This window comes from Callospermophilus lateralis, chromosome 7 (assembly GCF_048772815.1).
Source record: "Callospermophilus lateralis isolate mCalLat2 chromosome 7, mCalLat2.hap1, whole genome shotgun sequence".
NCBI classification, from domain to species: domain Eukaryota; kingdom Metazoa; phylum Chordata; class Mammalia; order Rodentia; family Sciuridae; genus Callospermophilus; species Callospermophilus lateralis.
In genome coordinates, this window is record NC_135311.1 from 123392867 (window position 1) to 123407509 (window position 14643).

The 14643-nt window shown below is 46.7% G+C and overlaps 1 protein-coding gene across 1 annotated transcript in view; it reads left to right on the top strand.

Annotated features, from left to right (window-relative positions):
* Positions 1 to 1609: 1609 nt before the first annotated feature.
* The window catches only part of Mecr (mitochondrial trans-2-enoyl-CoA reductase), a 34293-nt gene continuing 21259 nt past the window's right edge, over positions 1610 to 14643 (top strand). Inside the window, exons 1-2 of the mRNA XM_076863088.1 lie at positions 1610 to 1827; positions 14431 to 14528. Coding sequence (XP_076719203.1) covers positions 1655 to 1827; positions 14431 to 14528 — 271 coding nt within the window. The 5' untranslated portion in view covers positions 1610 to 1654. The remainder of the gene's footprint in view (positions 1828 to 14430; positions 14529 to 14643) is intronic.

Below are 14643 nucleotides of genomic sequence, written 5' to 3' on the forward strand. Positions count from 1 at the left end.
TTAGGCGTTTGGGGTTTTTTTGTTTTGTTTTGTTTGTTTTTGCAGTGCTGGGGATTGAACCCAGGGCCTCTCATATGCTAGGCAAGTGTTCTACAACTGAGCCACATCCCTAGCTCTATTCCCTTGATTTTTAACTATAAGAAAATGAAGGCCGAGGCTGGGGATGTGGCTCAAGCGGTAGCGTGCTCGCCTGGCATGCGTGCGGCCCAGGTTCGATCCTCAGCACCACATACAAAAACAAAGATGTTGTGTCCACCGAAAACTAAAAAATAAATATTAAAAAGTTCTCTCTCTCTCTCTCTTAAAAAAAATAAATTTTAAAAAAATTAAAAAAAAAAAAAAAAGAAAATGAAGGCCAGAGAAACCAGGTGACTTGCCCAAAATCAAATAGCTCAAAATGACAGAGCCAGGACTTAAAGCCAGATTTGCCACAATCCAGTTTCCACATCACTGTACGCTGCTGTGCCAGCCTCAACAGAAAGGGTCTAGAATTTCAGGTCACCAAAATCCATATGAAAGGGTCTAGAATTTCAGGTCACCAAAATCCATATAAAGGACCTCTTCCTTCTCCTTTAAAGCATCGACTGTCTCAAAGCCTATTCCTTAGTCCACCTGCATCATAATACTCTTAAGAGCTTGTAGGGGTGTATGCTCCCAGTCCTCTCCCTGAGATTCTAATTCTGTTGGTCTGAATGGGACCTCTCATGATTTTATGCACAGAGGATTCTGAGTCACAGGGCAGCTTCAATAGCACCTCCTCCAAGGACCTTCAGCCTCCTCCCCCCAGCACATCTCTTCCTCAGATTAAAGCAGTGCACTCGGGCTTGTGCTAATATTCAACTCGGGTTTTAGTTACATTCATGTCTTCCCTCCACCAAAAATAAGAACCTAGCATCGTCAAAGGGCTATACCTTTTTACAAAGAATTTCCAGTTTCCCACTTAATCTCTACACTATGAGCATTTTGAAAAGGCACACTCCTGGTGACTCCTCCCTTATCTGTCAGAACACACTTAACATTTTATGATGTCTCCTGTGTTCACGATAACATTCTCCTATTGTTACATTCAATGCTCACAACAATATGACATGAAGCTTATTATCTCCATTTTAGCAAACTAGGAAGTGGCACTGCTAGGATTGGAACCTAAGTCTTCTAACTACTTCTACTACTGCTTCCTTATCATCGCCATTCAATATAGTAAGTTTTACCTTTCTGTTCCTTTCCGGATTACACAAAAATAATACGTTAAAAAGCCTGGACACACACAAGCCTGGCACAGTGTGCTCTCAATAAATCGTGGAAAAAGGAAACTGAGGCCGAGGAGAGAAAATGACTTTCCCAAATCCAACGACAAAGCGCAGGCTGAAGGCACAGCAGTAGGCCAGTCCCAGACTCCCCAAGTTGGAAAAGCAGCCCTGGAGGGCTCAGAAAAAACTGCAACTCCAGCAGGTTCCTGCACTGCCCAACTCTGGCTCCCACGAGGTCTCACCAGGCGCCCCCGCGCGGCGGGCAGAAGGAGGAGAAGGTCCTTTAAAGAGGCTTTCAGGGCGTGGTCGCTCGGCGGGGCGGGGCGAGGGGCGGGGCGCAGGCGCGCGGTCGCGGGAAGGTGACGTGTCCGCGTGCGCCGAGTGCTGTGCGGGCTGAAAGGAGCATGTGGGTCCGCTTTGCTCTGTCGGGGGCGCGAGCCCGGTCGCTGCTGCAGTCTGGAGTGCTAGCACCTCAGCGCCGCCACGGTGGTGCTGCCTCTTACTCCGCATCGGCCCAAGCCTCCCGGGTCCGGGCGCTGATCTATGGGAGCCACGGAGATCCAGCCAAGGTCGTCGAGTAAGAGACGGCGCGAATCCCGGAGGGGACGGGGTTATCTGAAGGGGTTTGAGGTGGGCTTTGAATTGGGAGGGGAGAGATGGGGTCCGAGGAAGCGGGCAGAGAGTAGTAAGACCGAAACTGAAGCCCAGGGCGCCTTTAATAGCTTTAAAGAAGTCCATGCTTCGAGATAGTTGAAGACCAGAGAGGCACAGTCAGAATGGTCAAGGCTAGCGTCCATTCGTGAGTATCGTGTCGGGCAGTCCTGTGTTTAAATGAATGTTCTAGTTTAATTGCCACAACCATATTGTTAGTTACTGGATTTACTCCCATTTTGCAGATGAGAAAACTAAGGCATTGGGTCAAATTGCTTGACCAAGGGCTGGGGATGTGGCTCAAGTGGTAGCGCGCTCGCCTGCAATGTGTGCAGCCTGGGTTCTATCCTCAGCACCACATACAAAGATGCTGTGTCTGCCGAAAACTAAAAAATAAGTATTAAAAAGGACTTTAAAAAAAAATACTTGACCAATGTCATACATCCAATATGTGACAGACTCGCTGACTAGCGCACCTTAGTTCTTCCTCTCTCAGTTTTTAGAGGGGTTTTTCAGAATACTTTTACATCCATTGGATCTTCATGTCTCAGTTAAGTAGATAATAGATTATTATTTCCATTTTACAGAGGGCAAGGCACTGGTCCAAAGTGATACAGCTAATAAAAGGGACTAGAATCCATGGCTTCTGACTCTGTCTCCACTGCACCATCTGGGCCTCATTAAAAAAAAAAAAAAAAAAAAAAAAAGAGCTGTTTCCAAGCCCTGCAGACCTAAAGTCAAATACAAGTTCAACCCTTTAGTAGCTGTTTGATTTTAGACAAAACATTCAACCTCTCTGAGCCTTCTACTTTTATGATCATGTCCTCCTCATAAAATGCTATTGGATCTTAGTGGGTTTTGCATGTGTGGCTGATAAAAAACAGTATGTGAGTTGTCAACTATTAATAAATCTGCACATAATAAACTAGCCATTCAAAAGGGCTGTTCAGGCTGCTGGAGTGGTGTTAAAGCAAAAGTACAAACCTAGGAATCAGAATATTTGGGGTTAAATCTTTGCTTTGACTTGTCCTAGCTCTGTGTGTCCAACAACAAGTTGTTGAACTTCTCTGAGCCTCAGTTTCATTGTATTTAAAAATGGCTCATAGGACTAATCAACTCAGTGTAATTCAATGTTCCCCACCAAAAACCACCTGCATATTCCCCTGCGGTGCAATGTGCACAAATCTTAAGATTCCCAACAGTTTGATTATTTAACAAAGGATGGGCAAACATGGAATTGTTGTAATGGTTAAAATACAGGCTAGATATTTTGACAGGCAGAGAGGAAAAGCTGCAGATAAATTCAAGTCATACACTCAACCTCACTGCATCTACCTTTAGAGCAATTAAAAGGAATAGCAAGAAGACACATCAGGGTTGGAGGTGGATCTCAGTGGGAGAGCACTTGCCTAACATGCAGGAGGGCCTGAGTTTGATCCCTAGCACCACAGGGGAAAAAAGAAGACAATAAACCCCAACTTGTATTTTGATTGTAGGTAATAAATCATAGCACCAGAGAGGACGTCTTCCTGAGGGCTGTGCTGCAGAGGGGTGGAAGCTCTCATGAGCACTCCTCCATTTCCAGGAGTGCACCTCAGGCAAGAAGGATGTGATGTCTCATGGGATTTATATGTCTGGGGCAGGACTAGCCACAAAACAGTACTCCCATAACGTTAGTTAAAATCTGAGTCTAATTTCACTAAGAAATATACCTTTTATTGAGTTCTACTCTGACAATGAGGAAGTCCTGGGAATTTTTAAATGGCTAAGTGCCCTTGCCTCCTGAGTCCCTCCTCTTAGGGGGCCAAAGCTGAACGGTCTTTTACAGCTCCTGCTCGGAAAGAAAAAGACAAGTTCTCTTGTCTCCTTGTGTAAAACCCTAGTGATTTCCCTGAAGTTCAAAACATTTCCACAAAGCATTGTGGTCAACTTTGGCTTCAGAGTTCAGTCACCTGTGGTTCTTCAGGTGAAGTACGTAGTAGGTCTGGGTTGGATGGCCTAGAGCACTTGTGTTTTTTAAAGCTTTGCAGGTGTCCAGGTGACTGCTACCCAGCCAAGATTGAGAACCACCACCCTGTGGATAAATGGTCAGGCAAGCAGTAATTGTTCCTCTGTCCCCAAAAGGCATCTTTCCCTTCTGACCCAGATTCAGGCAACTTTACTCTTTTCGTGTATGGACTGAGGCCCGAGACTGGGATTCTCTTTGTACTCATGTCTTAGGAGGTTTAGGATAACCACACTGTCACAGAAAGAATTGGGTGTCTTTTACACATCCCAGTAACTGGACGTCTAGATCAGATTACACCAATAAGGTCATGGAACTGTCCAGAGTACTAACAGCATTCCCCAAACTGGTATGTTTTGTGATGCTGGCACCATGGGCCAGGGCTCTGGAGCAGGGGGTGGGGAATGAGGAATGGTCTGCTCGGATCTGAGGGGTTTCAGAACTCCTCAAAATGAAGCTTTCTGTTCTCATGTCAAGCTTACAACGTTCCTACTTTCAATTCTGCTGACCCTCAGACATTCCAGCTCTTCTCTCTACTAAGCCATTTTTCTCTTGTCTCTTAGTTTCTTTCCCTTTCTCCCCAAATTGGACCCTAAATAAGTGCTTGGGCCTTTTTCATTTAAAAGATTGAACCGCTGACCTAAATGAAGTCAGCCTGCATGGGAGATACAAGCATGGTGGAAATCTCAGAGGTCCCCATGGCTCTTGTCTGTTTTGCCATCTGAATTCCCTGTAAAATAGTTTCCAGAACCCTGATGTCTTCCTTTTTCCTCCTTTTTTTCCCCCCAAAAGAGCTCTTAGAACTTTTCTATTCTCTGGGCATTATGGTGGAGAGTCCTCATTTTTTGTATGCCTACTGTGTACCTTGGGCTAGGTTCTCCTCTCATAGTAAGGAATTTTAAGATCACAATAGGATGGGGGTGGGGGACAGCTCAGTCATGGAGCCCTACCTCCCTCAGACTCAGTCTCTGGCACTGGGGGGGAATCACAGTGATCTAGTTTGGTCACTGTTATCCCCATTTTACACACAAGGAGACCGAGACTCAAGAAGATTGAAAGGCACTTGTCCAAAATCATAGAACTAGACTGCAATCCTTCAGGGGCTGGGTGCAGTGGCATTTACCTGTAAACCCAGCAGCTCTGGAGGCTGAGGCAGGAGGATCACGAGTTCAAAGCCAGCCTCAGCAACTTAGTGAGGCCCTAAACAACTCAGCAAGACCCTGTTTCTAAGTAAAATACAAAAGGGGCTGGGGATGTGGCTCAGTGGTTAAGGGCTCCCTGAGTTCAATCCCTGGTTATCCCCCAACTCCAAAAAATCCTGAAGAAATGACAATTTTTTTTTTTTTTAGAATGAGATAAATTGGGAATAAAATAGGCCAGAAAAAAAAGTGAAATTACAGGTCATTCAGGTGGCCTGAGTTTCTGCTCTTTATAGGAAGGGCAGCCCCACCCTAGAAAAGGTAGAAGCCCTCTGTCCCCTCCCCTTTTCAGATCCTGAAGCTGTGGTAAAACTATTTGGTCATGGTGCCCACACCTGCCTGTTGCTGGTACAAGACAAAACTGAGCTGGAAAAGCTTTGGCCACATAGCCATGGAGTTTAGGGAACAGGCGGTAGGGCCCAGGCAGCGCAGGAAGTACATTCTCACTCTAGGGCACTGTGTCTTCTAAGGGGGGTTCTTCTTACACTTGATGTCAGTGTTTAATACCAAAACTTTGTGTGGGTAACTTGATTTTTATATATATATTTTTTTTAGTTTTAGGTGAACAAATACCTTTATTTTATTTTTATGTGATGCTGAGGATCAAACCCAGTGCCTCATGTGTGCTAGGCAAGCGCTCTACCACTGAGCCACAACCCCAGCCCCGGTAATTTTATTCTTAATCCAGTATTATAGTACTTTGAAAAAAAAAAATAGCATTTTGCTTTGGTGCTCTTTGGAGGGCTCTTTTTCATAGTCGTGAATGGAGGGAGTGGGAACTTCATTTAGTAGCCAGCATTTATTCTTTGAAGGCGAACATTGAGGATGCAGAGACAAATAATTTATGGGCTTTGTTCTTAGGAAACCCTAGTCTAGTCCAGAAGAAAGGCCACCAGAGCCCAGAGCAGTAAGTGCTGCTGGGTCATGTGTAGAGTGTGGTGGACACCCCCAAGAGGGTCCCTGACGTTCTCAGGGAGGTTAGAGAATGCATTCTCTGAATACAGGAGGGCAGGGGAGCTGTTATTGAGGAGAGAAAATGCAGAAATATTCTAAGCAGAAAAATCCACATGTGCAAAATCCCAGAGAGAAGAGGAAACATGATGTGTCTGATCAGCTAATACTGATAGAGAGCCTACTGCGCACTCAGCAGGGACTCCTTTGAGGGATCTACCTGCTGGACCAGCTCAGAGGACTAGCCAGCGGTCACGGGATTCACATGCCAGTGGATTCCACATCCTGTACCATGCATGCATTACCATCCATCTGCACTTCAGATGTGGTGTTCCAGGCCAGTTCCTCCTACCCCAAGTTCCTCATTCTTGCCTCTGGAGGTGAAAGTTGACACGCCTCCAGGAAATTGCACAATGGGCTCAAGTCTTCCCTCTCCATCTGCAGCATCTGGGAGAAGTGCTGTCACTCAGCACAGCTGCAAGTTATTACTACTGCCTGCCCTTTGCTAGCAGCTCTTGCTGCACTTTTGTGTGCGTCCTGGCCTTTCCCACCCTGGATCAGGAGGGAGGGGTCCACATTTTAGAGGCAGACAAACAAAGATGACCCAAGGTCAGTGTGATTCAGGCTACTCCATTGGGGACCACCTGTAAGAACACTGGTCTAGGTTCCACTTCCACCTCTGCCGTGAATTATTAGAGCAAGGAAATCATTCTAGTTTCCATTCTCTACAGTTACTCTTCTATAAAGTAAAGGGTTTGGCCAAAGTCAGCAGGTAATCATCCTGGTAAACCCAGGATGCATGCTGCCCCCCACCCTTTTCTGTATGCCTCAAAACCTACACCCCTCCTTTAGCACATGCTCCCCAAACAGCACTCTTTCCTGCCAAGAAAAGGTGAGGCCTTGTGTTAGCTCTCCATAATAAAATACCTGAGATTATTAATTCATAAAGAAAAGATTTATTTTGGCTCAAAGTTTTGGAGATTCCAGTCCAGGACCAAGTGACACCATTGCTTTTTGGGCTGTGGCAAGGCAGCGCATCATAGGCCAGAGCACAGCAAAACCATTCACCTCATCTCAAGCCAGGGAGCAAAAGAGAAAGGGAAAAACGAGGATCCCACAGTGCATTTGAGGGGCACACCCTCAGTGGCTTGAAGACCTCCCACTAGGCCTTACCTCTTAAAAGTTCCACCACCGTCCCAGTGAGAGCGAATTAGGCACTGGACTGCCTGCCAGGGTTGCTCCAGTCTCTTGGAACGCTGAGGCAGGAGGATTGCTTGAGCCCATGAATTCAAGGCCAAGTAGGAAGACGGTGTCAAGAAGAAAAAGGGGCTGGATTGTGGCTCAGTGGTAGGGCGCTCGCCTGGAATGCATGAGGCACTGGGTTCGATCCTCAGCACCACATAAATGTAAAATAAAGATATTGTGTCCACCTAAAACTAAAAAATATTTCTTAAAAATATTTAAAGAAAAAGTAAAGAAGAAAAGGGGACTGGGCACAGTGGTGCATGCCTGTAATCCCAGTGACTCAGGAGTCTGAGGCATGTGATCCCAAGTTCAAAGCCAGCCTCAGCAACTTAAACGGTCTCAAAAAATAAAAGAGCTGGGAATGTGGCTCAGTGGGTAAGCCCCCTATGTTCAATCCCCAATACGAAAAAAGAAAATAAAAGGGGGCTGCTGGGGAAGTAGCTCAGTAGCAGAGTGCTTGCCTCCTATATGTGAGGCCAAGGTTCAATCCCCGGTGCCTGCAAGAAGAATCGGCCAAAAGATGAGTCCTGAATGGAAGGAGGCTGGGAATCCACAAAAAGGGCCAGAGAGGTAGGCAGGTGTGCTTGGCACCACTGTGAAATGAAAAGAGCTCTTCCCAGGGAAAGGCATGCTCCCTGAGCTCCCCGCCAGCCAAGACAACCACCATCATTCCCTCGGAGGATCAAGAAATTACAAGCTGTCATGAGGCACTGTAGTCCCTCACACCTGCCCAGTGGCGCCCTGTTTATTCATTATTAGTGAAATCCCAGAACAAGGGACCCAACACACCAGGCATTTCATTTAATCACTGTGGCAGCTTGTTGACCATGGGGACTGCAGACAGACTGGGGAGAGCCACATGAGGTGTCCGTTTCCTTCACCCAGTGCCCTGTGATGAGCCGCATGTTCTTGACTCAGAAATGAGCAGATGAGAAAGTCTCTGATGAGTGACGCTCTCCCTGCCTATTCTTGCTCTAAATGATATTGACCAGGTTGAGGTGACTGAGTGGGAGAAGAAAGATGCGTATAGGGCCTGGGGCCGGGGCTCAGTGGTAGTGCACTTGCCTGGCATGTGAGAGGTACTGGGTTCAATTCTCAACACTGCGCATAATAAAAATAAAGGTCTACCAACAACCAAAAAAAGAAAGACGAGTACAAGTGGTTGCTAATTGATGTGGAAGGCGGGAAAGAGAGCTCAGCAGAACTGGCCGGTGCCCACCTTAACCAGCAAATACAGCTGAGCCAGGCCCCAGGGGACGGCCTCTTTTTTTCCCCCTCTCTCAAAAGGCTCTTTCTTCTGCCTGCTTTTGTCTGCCTGTACTTCATATGGCATCACAGGTGTACAGTCTCGGCCTCAAAGGAGCCATTGTGACTTTATCCCGTCTGGGATCTGTCCATTGAAGATCGTGGCATCCCTACGAGCTGTATGGCGCCATTGCACTCACAGGGAAGGAACGTGAGCAGTACCAGGAAGGTGGCTCACCGTCTAGCCAGGCTGTTTGGGTGCCTCATTTGCACTCCACAGCTCAGCTACACTTTCCTTTGGTAAGTTCAAAAAAAGAACAGGAAAGAAAAATTACTCTCATTGACACAGAGGTCCAGCTCCTGGAATTCAGACGAGGCCTGTTTCCCTTCCTGTCTCAGCAGAATGGTATCCTTGACTACGCTGTTAGGACTGTCGGCAGGAACAGCAGTGTCTTGGTATTGATGGCATTCCACGGGGCGTGCTGGGGCTGGTCTCCCTGGTGAGATGCAGCTGGACCAACACACCTCCCTCCAGGCATGCAGCATGTGGCAGTCCTGCCCCGCCACCACCCACCTGTGTTTGCGGCTTCAACTTGCCATCTATTAGACCCTCATTCCATCCGGGGCCCCTCCTGCCCATCTTCCCTCCCACGTACGTGAATCTCAGCTGGCACAGAGCAGATAGGCTCCCCAGAAGGCAAATAAGGAAAGCAGGAACAATTTGTAGCCCAATGCATCGTTTCTCTAACTGCTGTTGGAAGGCAGGCTGGGCTGTGAAAACAGTGTTCACAGCCGACTTTAGTCTGGGAAGCTCTGGATTACACCAAGCCACATGGGTTTCTTTATTTGAGGACTTCTCCGAGCTTTTATGGTGCTAACATGCAGTCTGACTCAGAATGGGGCTTGGCATGCAGCATTTCCCAAACATACCGGATCCCAGGAATACCCACTAATATCTCCCAGGAGAGCTCCTCAGCACTGCATTGGTGCTGACAGCATTCAGCAGTCTGAGCTTTGCAGTCTAGCTTAAGGTAAGCGAGACTTGCCATTTACTCTTGAGCAATGTATGTAGTTTCTCCGAGCCTCAATGTCCTCTTCTATCATCAGTTTGAAGGACTAAACAGCATCCCATAGGTCAAATGGGAAGCCTGTTGCCTGGAGCTCAAGCTGTCAGCATGAGTGATCACTTCATCGTCCAGCCTAGTAGTCATCCTAAATTTTCCTGCTGTCCTGTCCTCTGCTATCCCCACTGCAGGTTGCCTGCTTCAGATTTAAATATAACTTCACTCCAGACCCACTCTTCTTCCTCCCTAGCTTCACATCCCAGAGTTCACCAGAAGCCTGGGAGCCATCAGAGACTTTCCACTCCCACCCCCAACCTGGGGTCAGGTGCATTAACGTCACATATTTAAAGAGTTTTCAGTTATTGAGTTCTTTTCTCATTCCCATGACTTGGATCCAGACCGCACCCACTGCTGACCAACTGTCGAGTCAGGATTTTGTTCCTCGTTGTCAGTCTACCCAGTCGACTCTATCTTTCAGCCCCAACTAAGGTGTCACTTCTTCCAAAGACCCTCTCTAGCTGTTTCCTCCTCCCACAGGTTACACGCTGGGTGGACTTCCCTCTAGGAGCCTATACTGTCGGAGCCCCAGCATTCCCACGGGGGTTCTCACGCCTGCAGGTTCCCAGGCAGGAGATTTTAAAGTATTCCTCCTCAGACCTCTTGGGCCAGTATCTGGCACTGGGACTGTCAATAAATATTTGTTGAATTAAATTTGCCTGAATCTCCCAAAAGGTTGTGGTCTGAAAGGTGACTCAGTGATTGTCTTCAGAGGAAGAACCATCTCACTGTTCCACAGACTGGCTCGGCTCTTCCTCCTGCTGGTAACTGCTGCCATCTCCTCAGTACTCTGTGTCAGCGCTGCAGTAAATGCTGTATATACATTAACTCACTTAGCCCAGGGAGCTGGGTTCTAGTGTTACCCATCTTACAGAGGAATGCTGAGGTTTTTCCAGCTGGACAGGTGGGGTGCCCACCTAGGGCTGCCCGCTTCCCTCCAAACCCATGCTTTGCACCTCCATGGAGATGCATTCTCATCTTGACCATGGTCATCCTTGTCATGTGGTGGTGGTACTGGGGATTGAATCAGGGGCGTTCTACCACTGAGCTACATCCCCAGTCCTTTTCATGTTTTATTTTGAGGCAGGATCTCAGTAAGTTTCCAAGGCTGGTCTTGAACTTGCGATCCCCCTGCCTCAGCCTCTCAGCTGAGATTTCAGGCATGTGCCACTGTGCCCAGCCTTGTCATCGAGATTTTTAATAGGTGTGTGTTAGTACACATTTGATTTATGTGTCTTGACTAAACTCTTCTAACACTAATCTCCATTTTTATTTGAGCTGGTCCTTGGAGGTGTTTCTAAATGGCTTAGAATCAGGGAGAGCAAGTGCAATTAGCAAGGCCCTTTTATTGCAGCCCTCCCCTGACTCCCTAAGTGACTGACACTCTTGTGCCATATTTTCTCATGGGAGAGAAAAGTTCCATCCCAGATACTTGATAAACACTGAGATAAGACTATGGTTCTCAGCTCTCGTGAACTCACAGTCCTAGCAGGGAAACACAGGTTTTGACCACAAGACAGAGTGGTGAGTAGAAAAACACTGAATTCTCCTGTTTGCAGTTCCAAAATCCAGAAAGCTCTGAAAACTGACATTTTTTTTTAATAAATCATTTGGAGGCAAAACCTGATTTAACATAGTTTTTACATGGTTTTTATTCATCTCACTTAGTGTGAATATTTATACATTTAGCTGAAGAAGTGTTGATCACAGGGTGCTGCCCCAGCCCCCTAGGGAGTGTAGATAATATATGGCTTTCAAGTCTGTGGTACATCTAGCCCTGAGCTTTGGGAAAACCCATGTCCTGATCAATTGGGAAAAAATGTGTGGAAAGACTTTATAAATTAAAAAATAGTGGCTGGCGTGGTAGCACATGCCTGTAATTCCAGCAATTTGGGAGGCGGAGGCAGGAGGATTGCAAGTTCCTGGCCAATCTCAGCAATTTAGCAAGTCCCCTCTCAAAACAAAACAAATTTTCTTAAAAGGCCGGGGATGTAACTCAGCGGAAAAGCACCCCTGGGTTCAATCCCCAGTACCAAAAATAAAATAAAACAGTAAACCAAGGTTTTAAATGGTATAGTCCCCCCTTTTGTGTAACTGAGCTGGTGACTTTTTTCAGAACCAGGAAGAAAGTCAAAAGGAAGTAAAATTTGAGCTGGGTCTTGAAGCGTGAGTTGAGTTTCTCACTTCATGGAGAAGCTGTGGAAACGAAATTCTGGACAGAGGGAGGGGGTGTAGAAAATGCGCAGGGGGAAAAAAATGCCTTTAAGCGGCTTGAGCACATGGACTTTGTCAGCTTACAGAAAAAAAGTCTGATTATCTGTCAAAATTCAGGAAAGAAGCAGTAGGGATAATACAAAGGGGCAGCTAGTCCAAAATCCATTTGCTTCGGGCAGGATTTTTTTGGGGGGATGCAGACTTACAAGTTCCCAGAGAAACATCACTGCTGCCCACCCCACCCGGCTGAGGTCTGGTGGGGAGGCCATGACGGTGGCTCACAGTGCCCATCCTCCCCATCAGGCAGGTGCAGCAGGGGCCGGTCCCCACACCAGCCCAGGGAGGGGCTTATCTCACTGCCTTCTGCTTGGACTGGGGTCAGCCCCCTTCCAGGTGGCAACTCTAACATCAGACTGCCAAGTTCAAAGCAGTTCAGCTACTTACTGCTGTTAGTGGCCTTGAGCAAGTTATTTACCTCTTCTGGTGCCTTTGTTCCTCCACTGTAAAAGCAGAACAATGGCACCAAAGCCTGGAAGCTGGCCTGTAGCACTTAGCAGGGTGCCTGAGTGGTAAGCATTGGGTAAGCACTAGTGATTACTGTGACAAGGACTCCCTCTCTCCCGCTGACATATAAGTACTTGCAGTCCTTAATGCTTACCTTAAAAAAAAAGAAAAGAAAAAAAAAACTTTATTCTTTCTTTTCTTCCCCTGGCCATCTACTCCCTCTTCGTTAGCCATTTTCTGTAGAATGTGACCATTTTGGTTTCTTGCCACTGTGTCTCAATCATGGTGGGACAAGATCTTCCTTACTTGGACAGTGCAGGGATTCCCAGCTTGGGCTTCCAGATCTTCAGGGGTCCTTGTAGGCAGTCAGGGACATTTCTAAACTCATACCAGAATGCTGATGTTCAGCGGTATAAATAAAAACACCTGCTTTGGAGCCCCTAACCAGTCACCTAAGCCTGTGTAAGTTCCATAATCAGTTCCATATCTTATTATATCATGATTTTTCTAGCCTTTGTGACCTATGCAACCAGTATAGCCTCTATATTCTGTGTAGTTTTTTTGGCCTGTATAGTGCAAATGAAATGTTACTTCTATTGCCTTTGTAGCCTACATGACTCATTCCTTACTAGATAGCATGGGACTATAGTACTTTTCTCACAAAAGCATTACAGCTTAAAATAAGCCATGTGTTTAAAGCCCTTAGAATAGGACTTGGTGTATAAGAAATACCTTGTGATGGCCTGACTCCATTATTACTGTTAGTATAAAACATTTCTTGAAAATCACACTTTTACTCCCAGGTCAAGGCCTAGGTTAATGAAAAGGTTGGTGTCTGTCAGAAGTAGATGGCATTACCACAGTTTAGTATGGTGATGCTGTGACCTCATGCAAACCTCTGGTTGGCAGTACCATATGGCTTTCATAGGTGAAAATAAATAAGATTTCTACTTAATAAATACATTAAGGGGCTGGGGTTGTGGCTCAGTGGTAGAGCACTTGCCTAGCACGTGTGAGGCACTGGATTCAATCTTCAGTACCACATAAAAATAAATAAAAATATTGTGTCCCTCTACAACTAAAAAAAAAAAAAAGAAATTAAAAATAAAATAAGTACATTTAGGCAGAAAAGCATGGCAAACCTGAAATCTTACATTGTGGAGAAAGAGGGACTCACAAGTTTCGTACACTATCAGTACTAGCTCGTTGACTGACTCTTGTTTTTAAAGAACTTTGTTAGTAACACATGAACACTCACTTGGCCTCCCCTAAAGCCCTCAGGCAGGTTTTACCATTAAGCCAAGTTTTGAGGTGCTGGTACTGTGGTGTCACAGGTCCACATGAGCGAAAGGACTTATCACGGACTTAAAAGGGACAGGCTCTTGGAAGCAATCCAGCCCAAACCACCCTACCCCATCGCACAGAGCAGAGAAGATATTGCCTGTGGTGGGGATATATACCAAAGACCTCCAGATCCATCCAGGGTCCTTTCTGACAGACCAGGATCCTCACCTAGAAGGGACAGGATGCCAGGGGCTCAGTAACTGACCAGGGAGTTCTTTCCAAATAGAAAGTCCATCTCCATTTTCCACCTTCTTCCGCTAAGGAGAATGTCTCCTCTGCCCTATTGTGTTAGGGCCAACAAAACCACAAACAGGTAGGAGGACAAGTGGGCAAGCCCTGGGTCTCCCAGACTTGCTTATTTGGGGTCCCTTCATCTGGAGAGGCTGGTTTGGTGAGTCAGAGCGCAGGCCTGAGAATCTATATTATTAGTGAGCCCACCCCAGAATTCTTAGGACAGAGCAAGTCTGGGGACATACAGAGCCAATTCAGGTCAGCAGAGGCTTTCACTGTTTTTATCCGGTGTGTTCAGTGGGGCACCCTGTGCTGTTCCTTGGAACTCGGCTCTTTTCCAGGAGAACCTAATTCCTGGGCACCGTGGCAGCTCAGACGCGCTGCCTGACCTACTTTGGGGAGATGATTTGAGTGGAAGACGCCCAGTCTAGCCTGGCTGACATTAACGTCTCTCTTGGCATTGTGCTTAGACTGAAGAACCTGGAGCTAGCGGCCGTGGGAGGATCAGACGTCCACGTGAGGATGCTGGCAGCCCCTATCAATCCATCTGACATAAATATGATCCAAGGTAACCTTGGTTTCTGGGGCTTATGTTAATTGGCTTTTTTACTCAGCTGCTACCTCATTGCCGGTCCTCCTCAGGTGCGGATGTGAAATGCCGGTGATTATAGCAGCTGTTCTCC